Source organism: Clarias gariepinus, chromosome 21 (assembly GCF_024256425.1).
Source record: "Clarias gariepinus isolate MV-2021 ecotype Netherlands chromosome 21, CGAR_prim_01v2, whole genome shotgun sequence".
NCBI lineage: Eukaryota > Metazoa > Chordata > Actinopteri > Siluriformes > Clariidae > Clarias > Clarias gariepinus.
The window spans coordinates 19,882,007-19,904,670 of record NC_071120.1 but is presented as its reverse complement, the minus strand read 5'-3'; the positions used below and the strand labels follow the sequence as shown (position 1 = coordinate 19,904,670).

Here is a 22,664-nt window from a genome sequence, read left to right as displayed (position 1 = left end):
GGAGTTATTTTTACACACCCGCATTCCGAAAGATCCCACCTTCCGCGCTTCAATTGGCTAACAGGTAATCCTCTCGCGCTCTCTACCCAATAGAAAATGTCTCGCGCCTGTTTATAGAAACCCGCATCCAATCCGTGTGCGTTACGCGAAATGCGGTAGCAGGAAAAATGACGCGGATGAGTCGAGTGGACGCCATGATTGTTGTCCTTCTGGCTGCCTGCTGGGAGAGACTGAGCAGCAGAGGAACCGAGCTGAGGCTGCATGTCTGGGGAAATATCACCTCAACATTTGCGGTACCACCTCCCTAATGCAGGTAAGCCAGTTCTGCTTAGCTACATGGTGTTTGTATGGTTTATTTGTGCATTGCTTTCTGCAGCTGTCACAGTGACAGAATGATCCCAAGTCCCAAGGAGAGAGTTAGCAGTGTTAGCTAACGGTTTAACTGTCCTGTACAGGACCAGGGGACAGTCTGAGCCCCGGGCTGAGCTCATTTATTTTCATTTACACTGAGACAGTCACACTTCTGCAATGAAAGTTTGTTTGTACAACATTCTGTCTGTGTAATAGTTCAGCTGTCCTGTTTGGCTGGTGACCAGATAACCAGAAAAACTTATTTTCCTCTGACTAAAACTTTTTAGGTTCCAACGTTTTAAATAAGTTATCCTTTTACTTTATACAGTGCTTTCCTTACTTCATGTCAACATGCAAACTGTGTCTATCTATCTATCTATCTATCTATCTATCTAGTGTGTATATAACTGACTGATAGATAGATGTGGGTAAAAGTTATAACAAATATATCTCCTCATTTGTGATAGCCAGCGCCTGAGTCTTTAAGAAAGATTTTTAAAAAGAGACTTGAAAATCATAAATTTATTATTGTGTTAAAAAAAGAGTCCAGTAAAAAAACAAGACTACAAAAAAGTTAATTGAGTGTTATGTGCATACTTACCTGATTAGGGTTTTTGGGGGCTGATCACAGAAGTCAGTTATATACACAAATATAAAGAATGCACATCATCTCATAACACTTAACCATTTTTTTGTGGTTTTGTCTTATACTGGGCAGTTTTAACTTTATAATTATGGCATATTCTGGATGCCGGCAGCATTGTTTTTTTGCATTGTTAAAAAATAAAAATCTGTAAAGATCATGGAATTAGAAGGTGTGTTCAAAATATATAATAATATCCTTTAAAGAGTCAATATTGAGATGTATCTGCTACTTATGCTCTGTAAAGCCTTTATAACGGCTCTAATTTAAACGGCTGGTAACTCTTAATTAACTTCTCCTCTGTAGCATAGGTAGGTTTTAATCTTGCTTTCATTGGAAGGTCTTCATGAGAGCCAGTTTCATCATGGTGAATGACAGGTTTCGCAAATGCACTCAACAGTACTGTTTTTGCAAGAACTATTCCAGAACAGCTGCCCTTGGTGTTTTAAAATAACAACTGTTGTTGTTGTTCTTACTTAATTACCTAATGCCATATGTGTTATTTCATGAGTTAAAAAAGTTATATATTGTCCTAGAATGTAGAAAATTAATTGTGAACATTCAATTGGTATTGAATATACAGTATATAAATAAAAAATAAATTATATGAGAAAGAGAGTGTGTCTAACTCTGTGTGTATGTATGTGTGTATATAAACTGTATATATGGTGTGCGGAATTAAAGGCCCAGGTTCAATTCCCACCTAGTGCCCAAACCCCTGCCCCTGGATGCAGGTCCCAAGCCTGGATAAAATAGGAGCGTTGCATCAGTAAGGACATCCAGAACAAAACCTTTGCCAAGTTGTGTGCAGATCAGATGATTCGCTGTGGTAACCCCTTGACGGAAACAGAGGAAAGACTAAAATATGGTTTGCAAAAGTCTTAGTTACCATATGAACTATAGTACGAATGTTGTTAGAACGGTTTATCATGTCTCCATAATCAAGTACAAAACCATTTACTATTTCCAAACATAACTTTTAAAATAATACTCAACATTACAGAACAATATTTGCATGCCTGTAACGAAAGCAACATAATACACGACAGACCAGATAAGAAAAAACTAATGTTCTCCTCAACGTTGATGTTCTCCTGCACACTCAGTAAAGCCTACCAGATGATTTTCATACAAAACTGTGATGAAAATGATTGTTTTCAAGCACAGAGTTTTCACAATTATATTAATTATATTATTTTATTACTTTTTATTGCTTTTAATAGAAGTATATTTAATGTAGAAATGTTTTCAAATGTCGTCTTTGCTTATGGCACTTTTTTGTATGTTGCCAAGACATTTGCACAGTACTGTAAGTAAAGCAGATGTTAGGTTTTACTGCTTCTTTTTGTTTTTATGCAAACCCAAGAAGCCCCCCACCCCATCTGAAAACTGGCATGTAATATGTTGCTTTCTTTACAGGCATGCAAATAATCTTCTGTAATGTTATTTATTTATAAATTTTTAAGATATTTGGAAGTAGTGAACATTTTTTATTCAGAATAATACAGACATGATAAACATAAAACATGATTTGTACTACAGATAATACAATAGGATATACACATGCATGCACACGCATACACACACACACACACACACACACACACACACACACACACACACACACACACACACAGAGGATCCCAACAAATGTATACACCCGTCAATAGTTGTTGTCCATGCCCTTTTTTAAACTCAAATTGAATTATGGCAGCAATGTGTAGTGTTGTGTGTTGTGTAAAAATGTCAGCAGTTGCACCGTCATTGATGCGATCATGTGACCGTGACATACTGAATGAGCAATAATCTTAAAACATTAAGCCCAATACTGTGTAAGTTTTCTCCGTGCCACCAAAATAGCCCTAACCCAGTAAGGCACGACTACACAAGACCTCCTGAGACAATTGGCTTCGTCTTCAAGGTGCCGCCCCCATAAACTAGACCTTTCAGCCTAGGGATGCCTGACCTGACCAACACCTGGAGAGCTCGGAGGCCAGACCAACAACCATGTACCTTGTGCTCAAACACCTCACCAGCACAACCAGCATCTATTTACCCCAGACCACACAGACAAGCCCCCTCTCCCAACAGGCACAAATGTGCCCACAATCCCACCATCAGCAGCCCCCGGGGCACAATCATGCGCATAGTCCGCATTTATACATCTCCTAAATTTCAAAAATATAATTTACTTACTTATGATTTGCATTATCACAACCTTTGCTAAATTTTGCCAATTTAAACTGTAGTGTATTCTAGACTGCACTTAATCAGCATTTACAGTACCTTGACCTCGATTATAACTTGTATAAGCCAGGCGATCAGTTAAAGTTTGCCAACATGGATATGCAACAGTTTTTGAGTGTGGAAATAGCAAACATCATCAGTGAAAGACCTCAAATAAAAGGGAAAAAAGTTTATATATATATATATATGATAGGGCTAGAGAGGCAGTGATGTGATTTATATTTTTAAAATGTATGATGGATTGAGTTTTTGAAATGGTGATTGGTGTTAAAAAAATCTTCTATACTGTCTTTTATTGTTTTATTTATTTAACTGTGACCAGTTAACTTCATGGACGTTGGTTATGTTTATTCCTTTCATGCTGTTATTTCTCAATGAATATTTATTAAAAAAAAAACATTTTACCTATATGTCATGGTCATAAACCTCTTATTTATTATTACCACTACAGCCCTATATATCCTGTGTGTCTAAAAGAGAGTGAGAGAGAGACTTGTTTTTAAGCCTCATGACCTGTTGTAACTTCAGCGATCAGGTTCCAGCTGTCAACTGGCGTCGGTGCCCAATCTGTGTATCGTGGCGATCAGGTTACAATGTGTACAACTGATACGAATAAGTTAGGAAAATATTCTACAAGGCATAGGGCCAAGTGTGGATTTTGCTTGCGCTGGTCAAAGTGCATTTATTTTGTTCTGCTATGCAACAGCTGCTGCAACAGTGGGTTACATGGAAAGTAAGTGAGCTTATGTCGCTCAGTCTGCTTTATGAGCTTTCCTTGCTCCCAAATGAGGCAATTTCTTTTACTGTTTAGAATGATTCATACATTCTCTGCTATTTTTAGTTCCTTGCATATGGACCAGTCGAATAGTTGTGGTTTGTGACTAGTTGTAGTCGTGGCAGCTTACTATCTTGTGAGAAAAGATGCCTTAGACCTTGTGTGTACCTAACGGATCTCAGATAAAGGAAAAGGTACATTTACATTTAGGCATTTGGCAGACGCTCTTATGCAGAAGGTTTCACTGGATGACGTGTTACAGGCTGCTGTGCACATGTACTGTAAATAGTGCATACTATTTAAAGTCTCTGTATCTCCTGTAAAATATAAACATGTTATAAATAAAACACACCATAATGTTCTTGCATACAGACCTAAACAGATTCCACCCCCCCCCATTTATTTAATGCATTATAGCTTATTTTAAAGTATATCAATTATATTTTAATTAAGCAATATCACACAAGAGGGAGTGCTGTTGTGATGAATATCAGCATGGCTGGGGTGCCTACAAGGGTTTGTCCAGGTCTTTTTAAACAGTCTGTGGTCTGCTCGCAGCCCCACCCCGACACTCCAAGGAGCTTTACAGTCTACCTCAGTAAAAAAAAAAAAAACATAAAGAAACATATGTTTTAAAAGATTATTTAATGTACGCTGTTTATTTTACTTAAATTTTTAAATTTGATGTTTGAAACTGCAAATAAAACCCTGTCTTTGCATTTTTTTTTTTTTATTTACAGTCTGCATTTATAAAAGTTCTTGTGATGACTTGCATGTGGCTTTGTCTTGCAACTGATATATTGCGTATCAAATATACAGAAATAAAAATATGTATTTAAAAAAATACAACTTTTGGTCCAGATCACTCACCCCAGTTACAGATATCAGAGCTATCAAAGTTGCATATCAAATCAACATTATAGACAATTTTTATCCCTGAAACACATTCAGGATTTTATTTATTTATTTATTTTATGTTTTTTTTTTTGTTGTTGTTTAATTGTTCCAATGTGTGCATATACTGTGTGATTTGTCCTAGAACGACGCAAATTAATAACATTCTGCCAGCGACAGGTTTATTCCATATGTGTTTCCATATTACTGTAAATCAGTCTTGCTTTGTAAAATCTCCAGCTGCTTCAGCTGCTCTGAATTTCTGATCTAGATATCAGATTCATCAGTTTGCTTGCTCATGCATGTAAGACGGAGGTAATTAATTATGCTTACTTATTGAAAGGTTTACATTCAATAAGGTGCTTTTTCCCTCATCTACTCTACTAGCATTTAAGGGTGAAACTAGAGGTGAACAGGCGTCCTACACATACTAAGCTGTAGTCAGTGTGTCACATCTAATGCTTAATACCACTGGGCTGATGTCTTCTTTTTTTCTTTTCTTTTTTCTTTAGATTAACAGGTATGCCAAAGGAGAAATATGAGCCTCCAGACCCGCGCAGGCTGTACACTATCATGTCGGCAGAGGAGGCAGCCAGTGGGAAGAAGTCACACTGGGCTGAGTTAGAGATTACTGGTTAGTTCTTGTGCATGCAGGTTTTATTTTTTTACTTCGGTTTATTTGTTAGGCATCTAATACAATGCATGAAAAAAAGCCTTCCCTGGTTACCCTCTAAGGTTACATTTAAGCCTTAAGCCATTAATATATTTAGGGGTAATATTTATTTATGCAAAACTTTTAAACAAATATTTTTAAATAAACGCACACATCACACGTCATTTAATCTGTAATTAGTATGCAGCAAGGGCAGGCATTTCTTTATAAATATTAGAATTTCTGTATTTTTAAGAAACAGTCTGTTTCTCTTATCATCATGTGTGCAGTCGTGCTTAATAGTCACTCAATGTCATCCTGCATGCATGGAGTGTTAAGGTAAACCCGGGCTGTTTGTTGTCTTTTGGCAGACGATCCCCCAAGTGGTTTTGCTTTAGAACAAACTATTTATATTGCAAATTTTACTCTTTTAAAGAGACTTTGTAATATTCACAGACTGGCGATTTCAGGGTCATGTATCATGTATTTTGCAGCATCACAATAGTATCGTTTTACACGGTCAGCCAGGTGAGATGTAACCAACCTCAAAAAATGAAGTAATTATTGACCGATTCTGATCAGCAGCCAAGTACCCTTATTAATAGTCTTTATTTTTGTTCTTAATAATTCTTTATCATTGTTTTTGGACAGGGCGGGTGAGAAACCTGAGCAGCTCGTTATGGACGCTCACTCATCTGACCGCTCTACACATCAACAACAACAACCTCAGCCGACTCCCTCCTGAAATCGCCAAGCTCCCTCACCTGGTCTACCTGAACTTGTCCTCCAACAAACTCCGCAGCCTGCCAGCAGAACTCGGCAACATGGTGTCTCTCAGGTAGAGTCAAGACCTGGAGTTAGAGATCAGGTTTTCAAGATATCAGATATCAGCAGTAATCTATACAAAAATCTGTTAACAATTTAGCTTTAATGACTATTATGGAATGTCTTCAATGGCAAATATGAGTTTCAAACTAAAACGAAATCATGAAAAAAGAAAAGTATTTTGGTTTTTCTAGGTTGTAACAGGAGAAATCCTATATTTCGGATACTGTTTACACATCGACGAAGGGGACCTGTTCAGGCTTAGAAAATATCTGCACCATCAGGTTTTACATATTATAATTATTAATTAATTAAAATTCACATGAGAAGGAGTGTTGTAGTGCTGGTTATCGCACCGCTGTAATGTGATTATAGGCACATGCAGCCCGGGTGCCGAAAGCTGCTGATATCCAGCAGGACAGCATGACCTTGAGTTTAATATTGCTGTTTATACAGTCATTCCACAAACACAATTTATTATTAACAGATTACGATTTGTTTCTCTATTTAACCACTTATTTTGCTGGATATTTTGTCCTGTAAATCTCATACGTTTCTCTTTATATTTCCACTTATTCCGATTTAGAATATTATCTCCGTAAACTTCTGGGTTTAATCCCAAATAGCACTAAATGGAAAGCTAGTGCGCTAGGGTGTATAATCCCTTGTCCCAAACACCAAGTAGGTCCCTTGATCAGAGGTTGCAGAGAAATATGGGATTTGTGGCTGATTTTAGGCCGTTAGGATAACAGCACAGAGGCAATTTGGAACTTAGAAGCAATTGATAAGTAGACAAAGTGTAGCTTTAAATCATTCAACGTAATCATTTGATAATGTTATCAAATGTGTTTTCTAGTGAAGTGCTTCTGTGACTGGTTTTAAATGTGGGTTTTGGCACTCAGCTGCTCTCACCCCAGTACTGCAGACTGTATAGACCTATTTTGACTCATGCTGCGACCAACATTTAGTGTAATTAACAGTTAAGACACTTGTGACATGGCGTGATAAGGGTTGGGGATTGTTTTTTAAAATTTTTTATTTATTTATTTATTTTTTAACAATTCTAGTGTCAAACCGGCACTTTTAAGCGGTGCCTGAACCGATGCTTAAAAATAGAGCTACAAAAACATTAAAGAGCAGCTTTTTATTGAAAAATTAAATCAATATATTAAAAGTTTAAAGTATACATAAATATAAGTAAATACAAAACACAACAGGTTTACATACTACCCAGCCTAATTTAACCCCAATAACAGTAAAGCAGTTGATATTCCTGGTACACTACAAATCATCTTTTAATTTCAGCAATTCTTTTGCAGATATATGACCATATTTTTCTTATCTGGCAAAACACGACACCTCTTCTAACTTTGATAGGGTTGGTCTGACTAGGGCTGGGCACACCCACATCGCCAGCTGATGTCCCGAGCTGTTAAACCCCCTGCTTTTAACTGCATCCTGTGTGTCCTCAAATGTTTAGCACTCAGCCACACTTGGTTTTAGGCATTTTAATTTAAGCGTGTTGAGCATAGCTAGCTAACGCTACCTGCTGCCGTCAGAGCAAATTTAATTACTTCTTTCATGTTCTGCATTTATGCAGATGGTCTCATTTCCCCGGGATGTGTTTTAATGTCAGAATGCAAAAACAACATTGACACCTGCGTTACTACAAAGATTAGTTGGATTTGTATCATTAGAGCAATTCGACTTGCGTTCAAATGTTTGTTTGTTTTTTTTTTACGTCAGGAAATTATTTTCATGTGTGGCTTACATCTGTTTTAGAGAACCAGAGGACAAATATTTCATCGATTGCTCAGGGATTTAAGTAGCCCCGAAGTGAGGCACTGGAATCTGCGTTCTGATTTGGTTCTAGTACGTACCGGTTATATAGGTACCGCTGCCATATTGGCAACGGGTTTCGGTACCCAACCCTAGGCGGACTGCATATAGTTAAAAGTCCCAGCGCTGCTATCTTCTAGTAACACTACTCATGGAATGTCTCATCAATCAGTCGGAAACCAACTTTAGTATAAACATAGTTATACATTAACAATATCTAAATATCAATAACAATACAATATTCTAAATGTCAATATTTAGACTGTCTTGTGATGAATATGTGTTGAAGAGGAGAAGTCCTTCTGAATTATGAAGTCCTTGCATGAACATTATGCCTTTTCTAAATAATGTACGATATTTGTGTGTCCATTTGATATTGGCTTTAATAAGACCATACGGAAAAGAGTGGTTTAATCAAATTCTGTCCGGATTATATTTTTGCACATCTTTTAACAACAGTTTTTGGCAAAAAGCAGCTTTGCAGAATTTTGGATTTGACGCACAAGCAAAGCAACAGCAGACAGCAAAAACTCCCAAATATGGTCTTAATTAATGACTGTTTGTTTTTAAAAATAAACACTATCCAAGAGAAACATTTGGTTTCCACATGATTTATTTATTTATTTTTAGCCTGTGTGCGTAGCTCTGAAATTCTTCTTTTCATGATTTCCACAGGGAATTGCTTTTGAACAACAACTGTTTACGGGTTTTGCCTTACGAACTTGGACGGCTGTTTCGCTTACAAACTCTCGGTCTCAAAGGCAGGCCCGTTTCTTTTTTGATTAGAAAGTTCTTTATAACAATTAAGCTTCATAAGCATTTTCAAATTCTTCACACCCTTTCCTAATGTAATGTGTAACATTCACAGGTAACCCACTGTCCCAGGATATACTCAACCTCTACCAGGAGCCTGACGGAACAAGAAAACTATTAAATTACATGCTTGACAATCTTGCAGGTGAGTTAAAATATGCTGCATGTTATAACAATTGGCAAATCTTTTCAGTGGATCTTTTAGTCATATTTAACCATGTTAGATAATATACTCATTTATTGCTGTGTTTTTTTTGTTTTTTTTTTGTGAGATCAGTCCATCCAGAGCAACTCCCTCAAAGGCCTTGGATCACACTGAGGGAACGAGACCAAATGGTGCCCACAGGTACAGACTGTTTCCTGCTCCAGGGAAACGTTACTTACTGTAACTCTGTTGCAGTCAACAGTTTCACTATTACTGTATTTGGATAGTATTATTACTTTATTTGGATACACTATCCAATATTTATTTAATATTTATGATAGCAGCATTTTAAATAACTTTGTGTCTTATCCATTACATTTTAAAATGAGTAGTAGATTTGTCCATCCTTAAAACGACCAATTATTTTTCTTTAGAGCAACATTTTAATAAAAAACATAACAGGTTGTTTCTTAGTTACAAAAACTGCTGTAGTATTTAAATATGAATAAGCTTGTAATGAGTCTTTATACAACTGCTAGAGATCATACTGTAGACACATGTAGCAGATAATTTAAACAAGCCATAAAAGTAACTACAAAAGAAGACCAACTAAAGATGAAGTTTTCAATTTGATCTGCCGTTACCGTTTGACTGGTTGATTAGTCTCTGATTTTGTCCGGATCCCGATTGACCTAACAGAAACCATTTGTCCTATCATCCGGAGATTGTGAGTTCAGGTGTAGCAAGCAGATTTGGCTTTTTCTCAGGAGAAGGTGTGGCGTTCTTTACACTCACATTAATCATAGCGGCACTAGCGAATCAAGAGTGACTCAAGAAATGTATAAATAATTTTTTCATTGTGTTGTAAGGCAGTGGTTCTCAAACTTTCAAGCCAGCGACCCCTAATTGAAGATCAGGCGACCCACACTGTCAAAAACAAGCAATAAACATAAGCTGTTCACAGTATTTTGACTACATTTACTATACATCGAAATAATTTTGGCCTACCTTTCAATGGGAATTGTGTACTTGTTTTTGGCAGCACAAAAGCTTCATTGGTGGCCTGATGATGGATACAGCTACCCGCAATCATGTGTTTTTGATCCTTTAATTCCTTCTCTTTTCGGCAGAAAAAGTCTATAGACTTTTCAATAAACAAAAGATGTTTCGTCTCCAAATGCCTTTGCATTTTGCTGGGTTTCATACTTTCATGAGCAAGCACTTCTAAACAGATTACACTTTGAGGGAAATCTATGTTATCGACAGTGGAGCAAGTGAATCCATACTTTATGAAGTCTTCCTGATATTTCCAACATTCCCAACTTTGGTCTGACAGGGTCTTGCTCTCATGCTTAATCGATGTACATGGTTCTGATGACTCAGGCAAACTGTCCACAGTTTCCTCAACATTTTTAGATTTGTGAATCACAAATTTATCCATCTCGGCAGTTGCGGTTTTCACGTGCAGTTGTGCGCTGTAGCAATAACTAGTGAGCCAGTCGTCATATCTTTGAGTCGTGAATTTTTTTTTTAAACTCACTTAATTTAAACACTCAATCAGTAATATCTTTACAAATCAGAAAGTATTTATTTAAAGAATTAACTTGTAATACTGAAAAGTGTGTATTATAATCACAAAAAAAGGCAATTTTTTAAATCCCTCTCGGGACCCCTTGAAATTATTACGCGACCCCCAGAGGGGTCTTGACCCCCAGTTTGAGAACCACTGTTGTAAGGTACAGATGACAAATTATAAAATTTTGATTCTGGGCATCTGTAAGTTCACATGGATAGCACTTTCCTCACACCCCTTAAGGATAAGTTGATGTCATGCCCTCCCTAGTTGGTAGCTTCTTTTATTTGGGGTATTTTTTTTTCCCCGTAACCTGGGGATTTATTTGATTTACTGTAACCATGTGCAGCTTTTGAGGTAATGTTAAAGTTATTTTATAATCAGTCAAAATGTTTGTGTTGGCTAAATATTGATTTATGAAACTTGTTAAGTACGTAAAAATAGTTGATTAAAAAAACAGCCCAAATCAACTTGCCATCCACAGTCCTTCATTTCTATATAATTGTAATATTACCTGTGTAAGCTCTTACTTGATGCCATCTTCCAAACTGCTGTCCTGTGTGAACTTTGTACATTGATTTAAAGTGTTTGGTGCCACTTTACATCTCTTCTTTGCAAAATCTGTTACTGTTTGCTAGTGTCTTTATGTTTTTAACTGTCAGCCATGTTTCTTCCTCAAGTATTATAAAGATATGTTAAAAGTACTGCCAGTTTTTAGAATTTTGCCACATTTATTTTGGGTCGATAAATTTTTAAACCATCTTTAAATTATTCAGCCTTTAAAATGGTTATACATTTTTTTGTGATACTATAAAGTAAAATATAAACTGAACACATCTTTAAATTTTAGTGTATGTCGATAAATTATCCAATTTTAATTGTTAATCCTTAACAATAAGAGCATGTTTACATGAGGCAGTCTTTCCTTGTATCTTGCAATATTGTGCACATTATTATGCCATCACAATATTTTTATAGTGATATTTTGACTTTTTCTGTTTAGCTGTTTTCACAGTAATGTGCTACAACGTGCTTTGTGATAAATACGCAACAAGGCAGCTGTATGGCTATTGTCCTTCCTGGGCTCTCAACTGGGAGTATAGGAAGAAAGGCATCATGGAGGAGATCACCAGCTGTGATGCTGACATTATCAGTTTGCAGGTATGTGAGCCAGGAGCTCGTTATAAGATGCACAAATAAAAACAGCTCATCTAGATCAGATACTCAGTCAGGATAAAATACAATAAAAACTACCATAAGGGTAAATGGGTATGAGCAGTTTTTTTAATAGTTATGCCATATTATCATTTCTTCTTACGTTTAAGTTTTTTTGCCCTCAAAAAAGTTCTTATCAGAACTATCTCTTACAGGAGGTGGAAACGGAGCAGTACTACACTTTTTTTCTGGAAACTCTAAAAGACCGTGGATATGACGGGTATTTTTGTCCAAAATCTCGTGCCAAACTCGTGTCGGAACAAGAAAGGAAGCATGTGGACGGCTGTGCCGTGTTCTTCAAAACAGAAAAGTGAATCCATTTTTACTCTTTTATGGTTTTAAGGGGAAAAAGTCAAAATGTTTAAAAAGAACAAAACAACTGTCATTGTCAAAATGTCAAAATTATTAAGTATTTATTTACTTTTGTCACTTGTTAGATTTGCACTGGTTCAGAAACACACGGTGGAGTTTAATCAAGTGGCCATGGCCAACTCGGAAGGCTCAGAGGTCATGCTAAATCGGGTGATGACGAAAGACAACATCGGAGTAGCCGTGCTGCTAGAGGTGAAGCAAGAGCTGTTTGCTGGAGGTAAGCATGTAACTGTTGACTACTTGTATTGTTGAGAGCTATAATAAGTTGTGCAAATTAAACCAAGCAAGCATGGAATAATACTCTCATTAATCACATTATTAGGAACACTTGTACACCTGCTCAATAATGCAATAATCTAATCAGCAGAGGTGGGTAGAGTAGGCAAATTCTTTACCCAAGTAAGAGTAAAATAATATTACTCAAGTACTGTAGAAGAAAAATAAGTAGTGATTCAAAATACTCAAGTAAAAGTAAAAGAGTATTTGATGAAAGGACTACTCAAGTAGTGAGGAACTGTATGTCCAATTAAAAAAAAAAATCTAAATGATAAAATAATGTACAAATTCTGACATTTCCTAAATAAAATAAAGGAAATAATTAAAATAGAAGAAATTAATAAAACTAAATATCTGTACATAACAGCAAATTAAGGAACAAGAAAAAAAGTGAGGATGAGATTGAGGAAATTTCCTAATCTCACTTTTTTCCACAACATAAAGCATTTAAAACATATGTATTGTTGAACAGTGAATGTTTAAACTGTTTCCAGTGTAAGATATACTGTATATTCAGTTGCCCTCCAAATAACTCAGCAGATAGAAAATAACATTAGAACATGTGGACAAGAGGTCTCACTTTACCATAAACAAATCTAAGAAACGCATATAATTAACGAATAAGCTAAAAAACATATGCTGACATTGCAACAAAGTCATGTGGAACAGAGTCAAGAGTCTGGCAAAAATAAAGAATATCTAATGTGTAGAATAAGTGGTACAAAAGTAATGGGTCAAGTGTAGACGAATGTAGCGGAGTAAGAGAAGTGCGTCTTCTTTGCGAATCTACTCAAGTATGTATTGGAATAAATGTAACTCAATACTACCCACCTCTGCTAATCAGTCAATCGTGGTATTGGTGCAAAAAAAGAAATATTGCAGGTCGGGTTAGCAGCTTCAGGTAATGCTTACACATCATACTGTATCAATGAAATTAAACATGGCATGATTGTTGGATTGAAGTTTTCACACACAACAGTCATTAGAGTTTACTCAGAAAGGTGCAGTAAGGTAAAATCATCCTTTGGTCAACACAGAATGGCAAGACTAGTTCGAGTTGACCGAAAGACTACGTGAAGTCAGAGAAACTTTCTGTACAGGTGTGGTGGGCAGAAAAGCATTTCTGTATAAACAACTCACCAACTCTGCTGAGGCACACAGAGTCAGAAATTGGTACCGACAGCATAAAAACATGCATTCAACCTGCCTTGTGTCATAATGCAATTCGTCTGAAACTGAACATGTTTGCGATGTGGTAGAACGAGAGATTCACTGCACGAAAGTTCAACTAAAATCCTGAATGATTATATAAAATATGATCCCACACTAAGACATTACAGAGTATATGAGTGTGAGCCATGACTGAACTGCTTATTACTTGACATTTGTCGACTAACAGAGGAAAAACTAATAATAACAGTCCGGATTTAGTGTTGCATAATGTCAGCTGATTAGTTTTTTTTTTCTTCTTCTTCTAAAGCTGCCACTTATCTTGATTAAGTGGTTTATTAGTGGTTGTAAAGACTCATTTTATAATAAATAGTTTTTAAAAGAAGTTCTTATATAGCCACACCCAATGTGGCAGTGAGGTGACAGCTTGCACTGAACTTATATATAAACCATTAAGTTGCATCTGATAATATAGTGTTCATTGTAGTCCATTAGATGGCAGTACATAGCAAATTTAGATTAACGTGTAGTCTCTGCCTTCATAAAATTCATGAACAGATAACAGAAACTTTTTCTTTATAACCACTTGCTGACCTCAGTGTCTTTGACCTTAGTAAATGCTGTTGCTCTTCTTCCTACTGCACAAGTATGTAGACATCTGGCCAGACACACTCATTTGTGCTTGTTGACCATCCCAGTTATACGTCTGATCCCCTATTACTATTATAACAATGTGCATTTTTTCTTTTTCGCTAGATTTTTGAGTGATGCTTTGGGAATTTATGTCCAAAAGCATTAGTGAAATCAGGCTATAATGGTGGATTAGAAGACCTGGGGTGCAGTCGGCATTCTAGTTTATCACAAGCGTATTCAATGGTTTTGAGGTTAGGGCTCTGTGCAGGCTATTTGAGATCCTCCGTTCCTGTCTAAGCAAAACTATGTTGTTCCTGAGCTCACTTTGTACATATGGGAAATGTCACGCTGGAACAGGTTTGAGCCTCTCAATTTTATTAAAGGAAAATTGTTATGCTACATAATTCAAAGTCGTCCTTTGTAATTTTATATAAATATATTTCGGAGAAGAACCTCATATGGGTGTGATGGTTAGGTCTCAACATACTTTTTTTGTGATATAGTGTATCCGATTATTGAATGTTAATATATGATGAATAATAATATTAATAGGGGCGGGATGGTGGCTTAGTGGTTAGCACTGTCGCCTTGCACCTCAAGGGTCCAGGTTTGATTCCCAGCCAGGTTCAATTCCCATCTCTGTGTGTATGGAGTTTGCATGTTCTCCCCATGCTTGGTTTCCTCCCACAGTCCAAATACATCTAGGTTAGGTTAATTGGCGTTCCCAATTTGACCATAGAGTATGAATGAGTGTGTGTATGTGTGTGCCCTTTGATAGATTGGCACCCTGTCCATGGTGTACTCCGCCCCATGCCCTTAGTCTCCTGGGATAGGCTTCAGGTCCCTGCAACCCTGAATACAGGATAAAGCGGTATAGAAAATAAGTCAGTGAATCATATTATTAATAATAATAATAATAATAATAATAATAATAATAATAAAACAGCTAAAATGTACCTCAAATATATTGAGCCTAATAACTGTTTAAGAAACCGGGGTTAAAAAGAATCAAAATTGTAATTGCATCTAGACAGATGAGTCCAATCTAAAATCTCTAGCAAAATTTGCGTTTACATTTAGGCATTTTGGCAGATGCTCTTATCCAGAGCGACTTACATTTTTATCTCATTACACATGTAAGCAGTTGAGGGTTAAGGGCCTTGCTCAAGGGCCCAATAGTGGCAACTTGGTGGTGGTTGTGTGGTTTGAACCTGGGATCTTCCGAACCGTAGTCCAATGCCTTAACCACTGAGCTACCCCTAATTAAACTTTGTATTCATAAGCATGACTATATTATGAAAATTCCACATCCTTAGATCTTTAGTGTGAGTGTGCCAAACTTTCGTGAACTAAAATTTGCCAGATCTTGGTTGTTCGCATCTAGTGACATGACATACTTTAGTCGCCTATGAATTAGCTATGAAATGTTAAGAAACTGCTGCAAACTAAACTCATGCTAAACCAACAAACTGTGCCAAGTGGCTATGTCACCTTATTATTTTCTCTGAATTACCAAAGACTTGTCAAGAACTGATGCTATTTCTTTCAAACACTCAAAAGTATTTCAAGACTTGCTTCTGTATTTTGTAGCCTTTCTTTTTGTTGTAATTGTGATGATAACAGCTTGCCGCTCATGTCAATCAAAATCCAGTATCTCAAAATGTTTTACATTAAGTTTGAGTAAACTACTATTCATACAGTATAAATACTGCATATTTCACGGCCTAGTTTAGTACACGCACCGGGAAGACTGCTGACTTGACGGTTGTCCAAAAGACACCCTCCACAAGAAGGGTAATCCACAGATAGTCATTACTAAAAGGGCTGGCTGTTTAGAGTTAAGCATACTCATGAAAAGTTGACTAAATAGGAAAAGTGGAAAGGGAAACATCCAACCCAATAATACAGCTGAGATGAAACCTGCTGTTAAAGCAACGTGCTCTTCGGTAATTCTGCAGCAGTGCCACGAATATATATATTATATATATCGGGACACGTGCGTCACTCGTTTAGTCAACATCCGTGAGTGTGTACTGTTTACTGTAACACTGTGACCACGTGTGTGTAAAGCATCTGCTCTTTTGTGTTTGTATGTGTGTGTGTAGGACGACTTTCACACAGACCCACACTAGTTTACAGGATAGAGCCTCACCCGCACGAAGGTGAGTTTCTATACGGTAAACTGGTGTGTGTATGTGTGTGTGTGTGTGTGTGTGTGTGTGTGTGTGTGTGTGTGTGTGTGTGTGTGTGTGTGTGTGTGTATGTGTGAAAGTCGTCCTACACATCAGCCCCCAACCCCCCTTCACCCCCCCCCCCTCTCGCTGGTCTCAATCAAGGTAAATTGTAGGTTAACTTGTAATATTTTTACTTTATATTTTGTATTAATTCTTTTTATATGAATATTTTTGGGGTGTGGATTGAATTGTCTAAGTTTACATAATTTCTAATGGGGTCATTCACTTTGATATACAAGTGTTTTGATATACAAGCAAGGTTCCACTATGATGCAGTGTATAAACACTGGCTGGCTAAAGAAAAAGTCACAATATTTATTTGAATTTTATTGATTACAGCACACAATGTGGTGGCCAGTTCATGTGTGCCCACAGCCACTATTTCACAGTTTCAGTCATGGAACATAGCTGTGCCATCAGGGGAGAAAAACTCCATTGATTTGATTTGATAACATGTTTATTCAGTGCATTCAGGGTATCAGCTAAAGCTTGGAAAACCATCCCTCTGCCACCATTCCTCTGGAAAAGGTCAATCTGAACTCATCAGACCACATACTTTAAACTTTTACATTGCTCCAAAATCCAATCTTTTTGCTCCCTAGCAAATTTCTCAGACTAGTCTTACTGACGAGTGGCAGCTATTTAGTCTCAATCCTGTAATGGAAATGCTCTTACTTTCACAATTAACCATAGCTACGAATTTTACCTTTGATTTTTTTTCCCATGCAGCTTCACCAAGTGTTTACTGGTCTCCGTTTATTTTTTTCCGACCGCATTTCTTCCACAAAGTTGACAGTTAGGCACTATCCTACCAGCTTTTGATAATGTGCTGAAGGGTTATTATCTCTGTAGTCATTTTCTTTGCTTGGTGAATAATTTGATCCTTCTGAAAGAGGAGGCAGAGTTTGGTAACCTTTATTTGTGGAGGAGGCAAAATTGTGTTTCTGTTTGAAGCTATGTAACTGTTGGTAATTTTAAATCAAGTTTCCACATTCGCATTTAAAATAGGAATGATCCGAACGTGATTAAGAGGTGTGAGCATAAGGTGTTTGCCGCAGGCACCACTGAGTCATTTAACACTTTGTATTCCGTCTAAAGAAAGGAAGTTGTTGCGCAGACTCCAGCACAATCTATATGACACGTGGTAATAATGCTGCTTTAGACCCACACGGATGCTACTTACAGCATCCTCCCCTGCTAATCATTTTTGTCTTTCACAACATATTTACATTGCAAATGGAGCCAATGAGGCCACAAAGGAATAAATTATCGCCTTCGCTGAGGTTTACAGCGTGGTTTTTTAACTGTAACTTTTGGTTTCATAGAAACCTAAGCTCCAGTGTGAATCAGCTGCCATATCACAGGTCGTCTGGGTGTCTGGTTACAGATTAACACTTTCGTTGTGTCAGAAATGTGAGGGTAGTTCTTGTCTGCCTTTTGGCAAATAATGTTTTGCAAACGACATGTTCAGAGGACAAAAGAGTATAAATCAGAATTCGTAGGAGATTTTTATGAGCTTTTGCACATATGACAGTTATACTTAGTCCAGTTTTTTGATTGTTTTAAAGCAAGGACACAACATTCAGTAACTTTACAGATTAAATAAGGGCAGCGATTGGAGGGGGGGGGATCCTCAAGCATACATAAAGTGTACATGAAGTGATTGCAAAGTAGGGCAATTAGCCGTGTGTGTGTCACATATCCTATAACAGGTAGTGCAAAATAACATGTAGTAGTAATGTGCATGTAGGGAGTTTGTTAAAGGCATGGTGGTGCTTTTACACAATATACAGCACAGTACTGGATGTTCGATTTGTGCAAATAACAATGATTTAATAATGTGATAAGTTTGTGTTAAGTTTATGCAGACAATTACTGATCACTCCATTTTTCTAAAAGTACAAATGTACTGATCTTAAATGAGTATCTCGCCTTTAAAGACTTCCTTCATGCTCTTTGAAAGGCATCCATCCCTTATTGTGTTGTATTTGCTTGTTGAGTGTTTCATTAATGTTGTTCTGCAGGGTTGAAACCACCTGTAGAGAAGCAGCTTCTGTTGGTAGCTAATGCTCACATGCACTGGGACCCCGAATACTCGGACGTCAAACTTATCCAGACCGTCATGTTCCTGTCAGAGCTGAAGAGTATCGCGGAGAGGGCATTAAGCACCACTGGGTCCACTTCAGCCAGCTCAGATTCCAGCTCATTCCCTATTGTCCTGTGTGCTGATCTCAACTCCCTTCCAGACTCTGGTATGATCACCAGAAATGTGTTAATCCTAATGAGTGCCAATCTTACACACACACTTACTCAGACACTACAGGGAATTTGGAAATGTGAATTAACCGGACTACCCTGAAGTAACCCACCAAGCACGGGGGGGAACTCTACAGACATGGGGGTGGGGGAACTCCACAGACACTGACATGTGGCTAAACATGCTGTTCTCCGTTAAAACAGATAAGCTGTAATGTAAATTGAATCATTATTTAATAATCATTACATGGACAGGGAAATCCCAATGTAAAATACACCACAGTTATTTCATTTGACCAGCCCTTGCATCATATGTTAATAAAGAACAAAAATGTTTTACAAACCATTTTTTTGCTATATCTATCTTTGTTAGTGGTATTTAAAATCGGTTTATTCTTACATAATGGCTTGTCTTACTGGATATCAGGACATTTCCGAACCTTATTTTAGACACGACTAGTGAAACCAGAAAAAAGCAGTTAAACCACAAGTGTAGACTTGAATTGTATTTCTTCTCCTTTTTTTCTTTCTCTTTTTGCAATGAAAATATTCCAGGATTGTTTTTAAAATTTCCTGCTGTAACCGATCCAGGTTAATGCTGGTCTTTTGTTACTTATTGATTTGACGTTCTATGCTTTTGAAGGTGTGGTGGAATACCTGAGCAACGGCGGGGTTGCCGAGAATCACAAAGATTTCAAAGAACTACGCTACAGTGATTGTTTGACCAACTTTAGCTGCAACGGCAAGAACGGCAAACCAGATGGCAGCGTCACTCACAGTTTCCAGCTGAAAAGCGCCTATGAGAGCAATCTGATGCCTTACACTAATTACACCTATGACTTTAAGGTGAAGAGCTACGGTTTGTTTTTAGATAGACACAGATGGAACCTAAGCCAGAATCTTGCCCAATATTATCAGCACCCAAGACTGATACCCAAATGAGTAACCTGATTATTTTAATTCAGTTAGGGATAACATAGAACATTTTATTTAGCTCTGTTTTAGGGTTGCAAATTTTCTTTTTTTTTTCTTAATTGAGAGTTAAACATGTTAATAATTGGTTTATCATAATGAATTAATTGTAACATGCAAATTTTTATAGTTGGATGTTACCAACAAATTAGTTATGTGAGATTAATGAAACCCAAACAGTTTAAACAGACAGTAAAAAAAAAACCTAGTAATGACAAGCAGTGTAACAGAGTATGTGGAACACAGCTTTACTTCCATTAAATGCTGTTATTTATTATGGGCATTCGTACTGGCTTAAACTCTCTCTCATACCATCATAATGTAGAAAAAAATTGGAAGACACTAAATAAAAACACCAAATAATAGAATCAGTATTGTAACTCATTCAAGTCAAACCGAGACTTTTGTTGATTTAAAAAAAAAACAATTTTTAATTAATGAAAAATAGAAATCTGTTAAACACATTGACATTTACAGAAGACTTCAAACACAGTATGGTGATGACACTGACACTGCAGTAAAACTTTTGAATGGAGCAAACATTTTTAAAAAGCATCCGTTGATCCTGGCTGAGGTGGCTTGGAGCACACTGCGGTCATTTCCATGACCATTTGAACACCTAATCATCACAGAATTTTTTGCCAAATTGCCTAAGAGGTGTGTCTGTCTGTGTGAACTGTACACACAATCATTCATGAACACCATTTGCAAATTACAGGAACTCTGCTTGAAGCAGGCAGTCCCATCATGGCTCCTGCAGACTGAGAACCTTCTACCTCAATGGTATCCAATCACTAAGTGCCTTACTGTAGCAGGGGATTATATAGAGAAATAAAGGTAGTTTATTTATTTATTTATTTTTTATTTCACACAATCAAAAGTCCTGGTTTGACTTGAACCCTCCTTGCATTATTTCACAAAAACTAGCCTTTTTTTTACCTTCCCATGACACATTTTTAGCCAATGAAGATGGAAGAAAGTAGTCAATACTTTCTCCCTTACTGATGTTTAAAGAGGTGCACCCTCTCCCCTTGTGGTGTACAGGTTCATATACAGTATATGTAGGCTACAGATGATTAGTATGCAAAAAAAAAAAAAAAAAAAAAATCAGGTAAACAGCTATTAAGAATTTTTAACATTCCTTTTTTCTGTAGGTTTCTCTGTTTGAGATAGTGGCCATAAGAAGCAAGCATTTGTGTTAATGAACTTAGGCTAATAGGTTCCCTTTTTAAATGCTTACAGTGCCTACCTTGAATTGGTGGATTTGTTTTATTGGTATAGGTAACCTCTGCATGAAAACTACCTAGAGTTAATTCCACAGTGGAGTTTGAAACAGGCTTTGCATTGACTGCTATTACGAAATGTGATATTCTTCCAGAATTTTTCATTAACATTATAACATACATTAGACTTAGAGTGTTAAGTGTTTTAAATGGCATCAGATTTGGGTATCAGAGCATTTTTGTAAATATTTTGCCTGTTAGGTAGAACTTAGCCAAACCCATATTGATTGTTATCTTATGCTTATTCTCTAGCCACATATTCCGAACACCATATTAACTTGAATTGTATAATCAGTTAAGATGCAGAGGTTTATTAAATTCTAAGACCTATGATGGACAACAGCAAATGCTTCTATAACAGCTGTCGCTCTTTTTGTTCCAGGGTGTGATCGATTACATTTTCTTCTCCAAGACGCACATGAATGTGCTGGGACTACTAGGTCCTCTCGAAACCCAGTGGTTGGTGGATAATTGCATCATCGGATGCCCGCATCCACACATCCCCTCCGATCACTTCTCGCTCCTGGCTCAGTTGGAGTACCACCCTCCCCATTTGCCACTTAACGGCCTAAACCTTGACATCCACAGGTAGTGATGGGCGGAGAAGCCCTCCACTATCGGACAGATCCCAAAGTTTCTACAAACGTCACATAGGAGTGAAAAATTTTCCCAATCACTCCTTTTTTTTAAACCATTGCACAGAATCGTGTTGGTAGATTTTCCAGCATTATGGAATAAAGCTTGATACCAAATTAGGGTTGAGGTTCTACATTTGATACCAACAAAGTAAATCCAAAAGCAGCTGCCGTGTCCATGTCGATGACTGAATGTCAGTTCTGAGTTGATGTACATACACTTCTATAGAGTGTGTGTGTGTGTGTGGCACAGATATATAAAGACTGAGGTGTCGTTTTCATGTAGCATAACATCCCACTAATAGAGTGTTAAGTGTTTTCTACTTTTGTCAGTAATCCTGTTTTATATTTCCCCGCCCGCCCCCTTGTGTTTTATCCATTGAAAACTTCTAATAGATAAAATGCCACATTTGTAAATGTATAAATTTTATGCAAAACAATCAAACAAAAATATGGCATTAATGTATATTATGTTATTGTAGCATCTGGTACTTTACAAGCAAAAATCCCTCATCCCTCATACCCTCCATTTGTCTTCGGATTGAGAAACCATGGTGAATGCTTGCCTGAAATGGAACAAAGCAAAACGAGTGATGTAAATTCCTATGTTTGCAATGTTTGAAAGTATGCAAAATGATCTTTTGTGATGTCCTAAAAGGACACAATTAAAAGGATCTCAGCCCTACTCATTTTAATCTATTTGCTTAATCACACTCTAATCTTGTGTGTGTGTGTGTGTGTGTAGTTCTTTTGCTGACACTTCATCTTCAGCGCCTGCCTTCTTTTCTACGATTCTTGCATAATTCTTAGAATGCCTATAGACATAGTTAAAGGAAGTAAAACTAAAACTGGACAGAAGCT

The 22,664-nt window shown here is 37.0% G+C and overlaps 1 protein-coding gene across 1 annotated transcript; it reads left to right on the top strand.

Moving 5' to 3' along the window:
- The first annotated feature begins 192 nt into the window (after window positions 1-192).
- cnot6l (CCR4-NOT transcription complex, subunit 6-like) lies at window positions 193-22,488 on the top strand. Its single transcript, XM_053480987.1, has 12 exons — window positions 193-313; window positions 5,423-5,544; window positions 6,214-6,400; window positions 8,902-8,987; window positions 9,095-9,184; window positions 9,317-9,385; window positions 11,761-11,918; window positions 12,128-12,282; window positions 12,410-12,561; window positions 18,682-18,909; window positions 19,557-19,759; window positions 21,551-22,488. The coding sequence occupies exons 2-12, from the start codon at window positions 5,433-5,435 to the stop codon at window positions 21,758-21,760; spliced, it is 1,650 nt and encodes a 549-aa protein (XP_053336962.1). The 5' UTR covers window positions 193-313; window positions 5,423-5,432; the 3' UTR covers window positions 21,761-22,488.
- The last annotated feature ends 176 nt before the right edge of the window (window positions 22,489-22,664 follow it).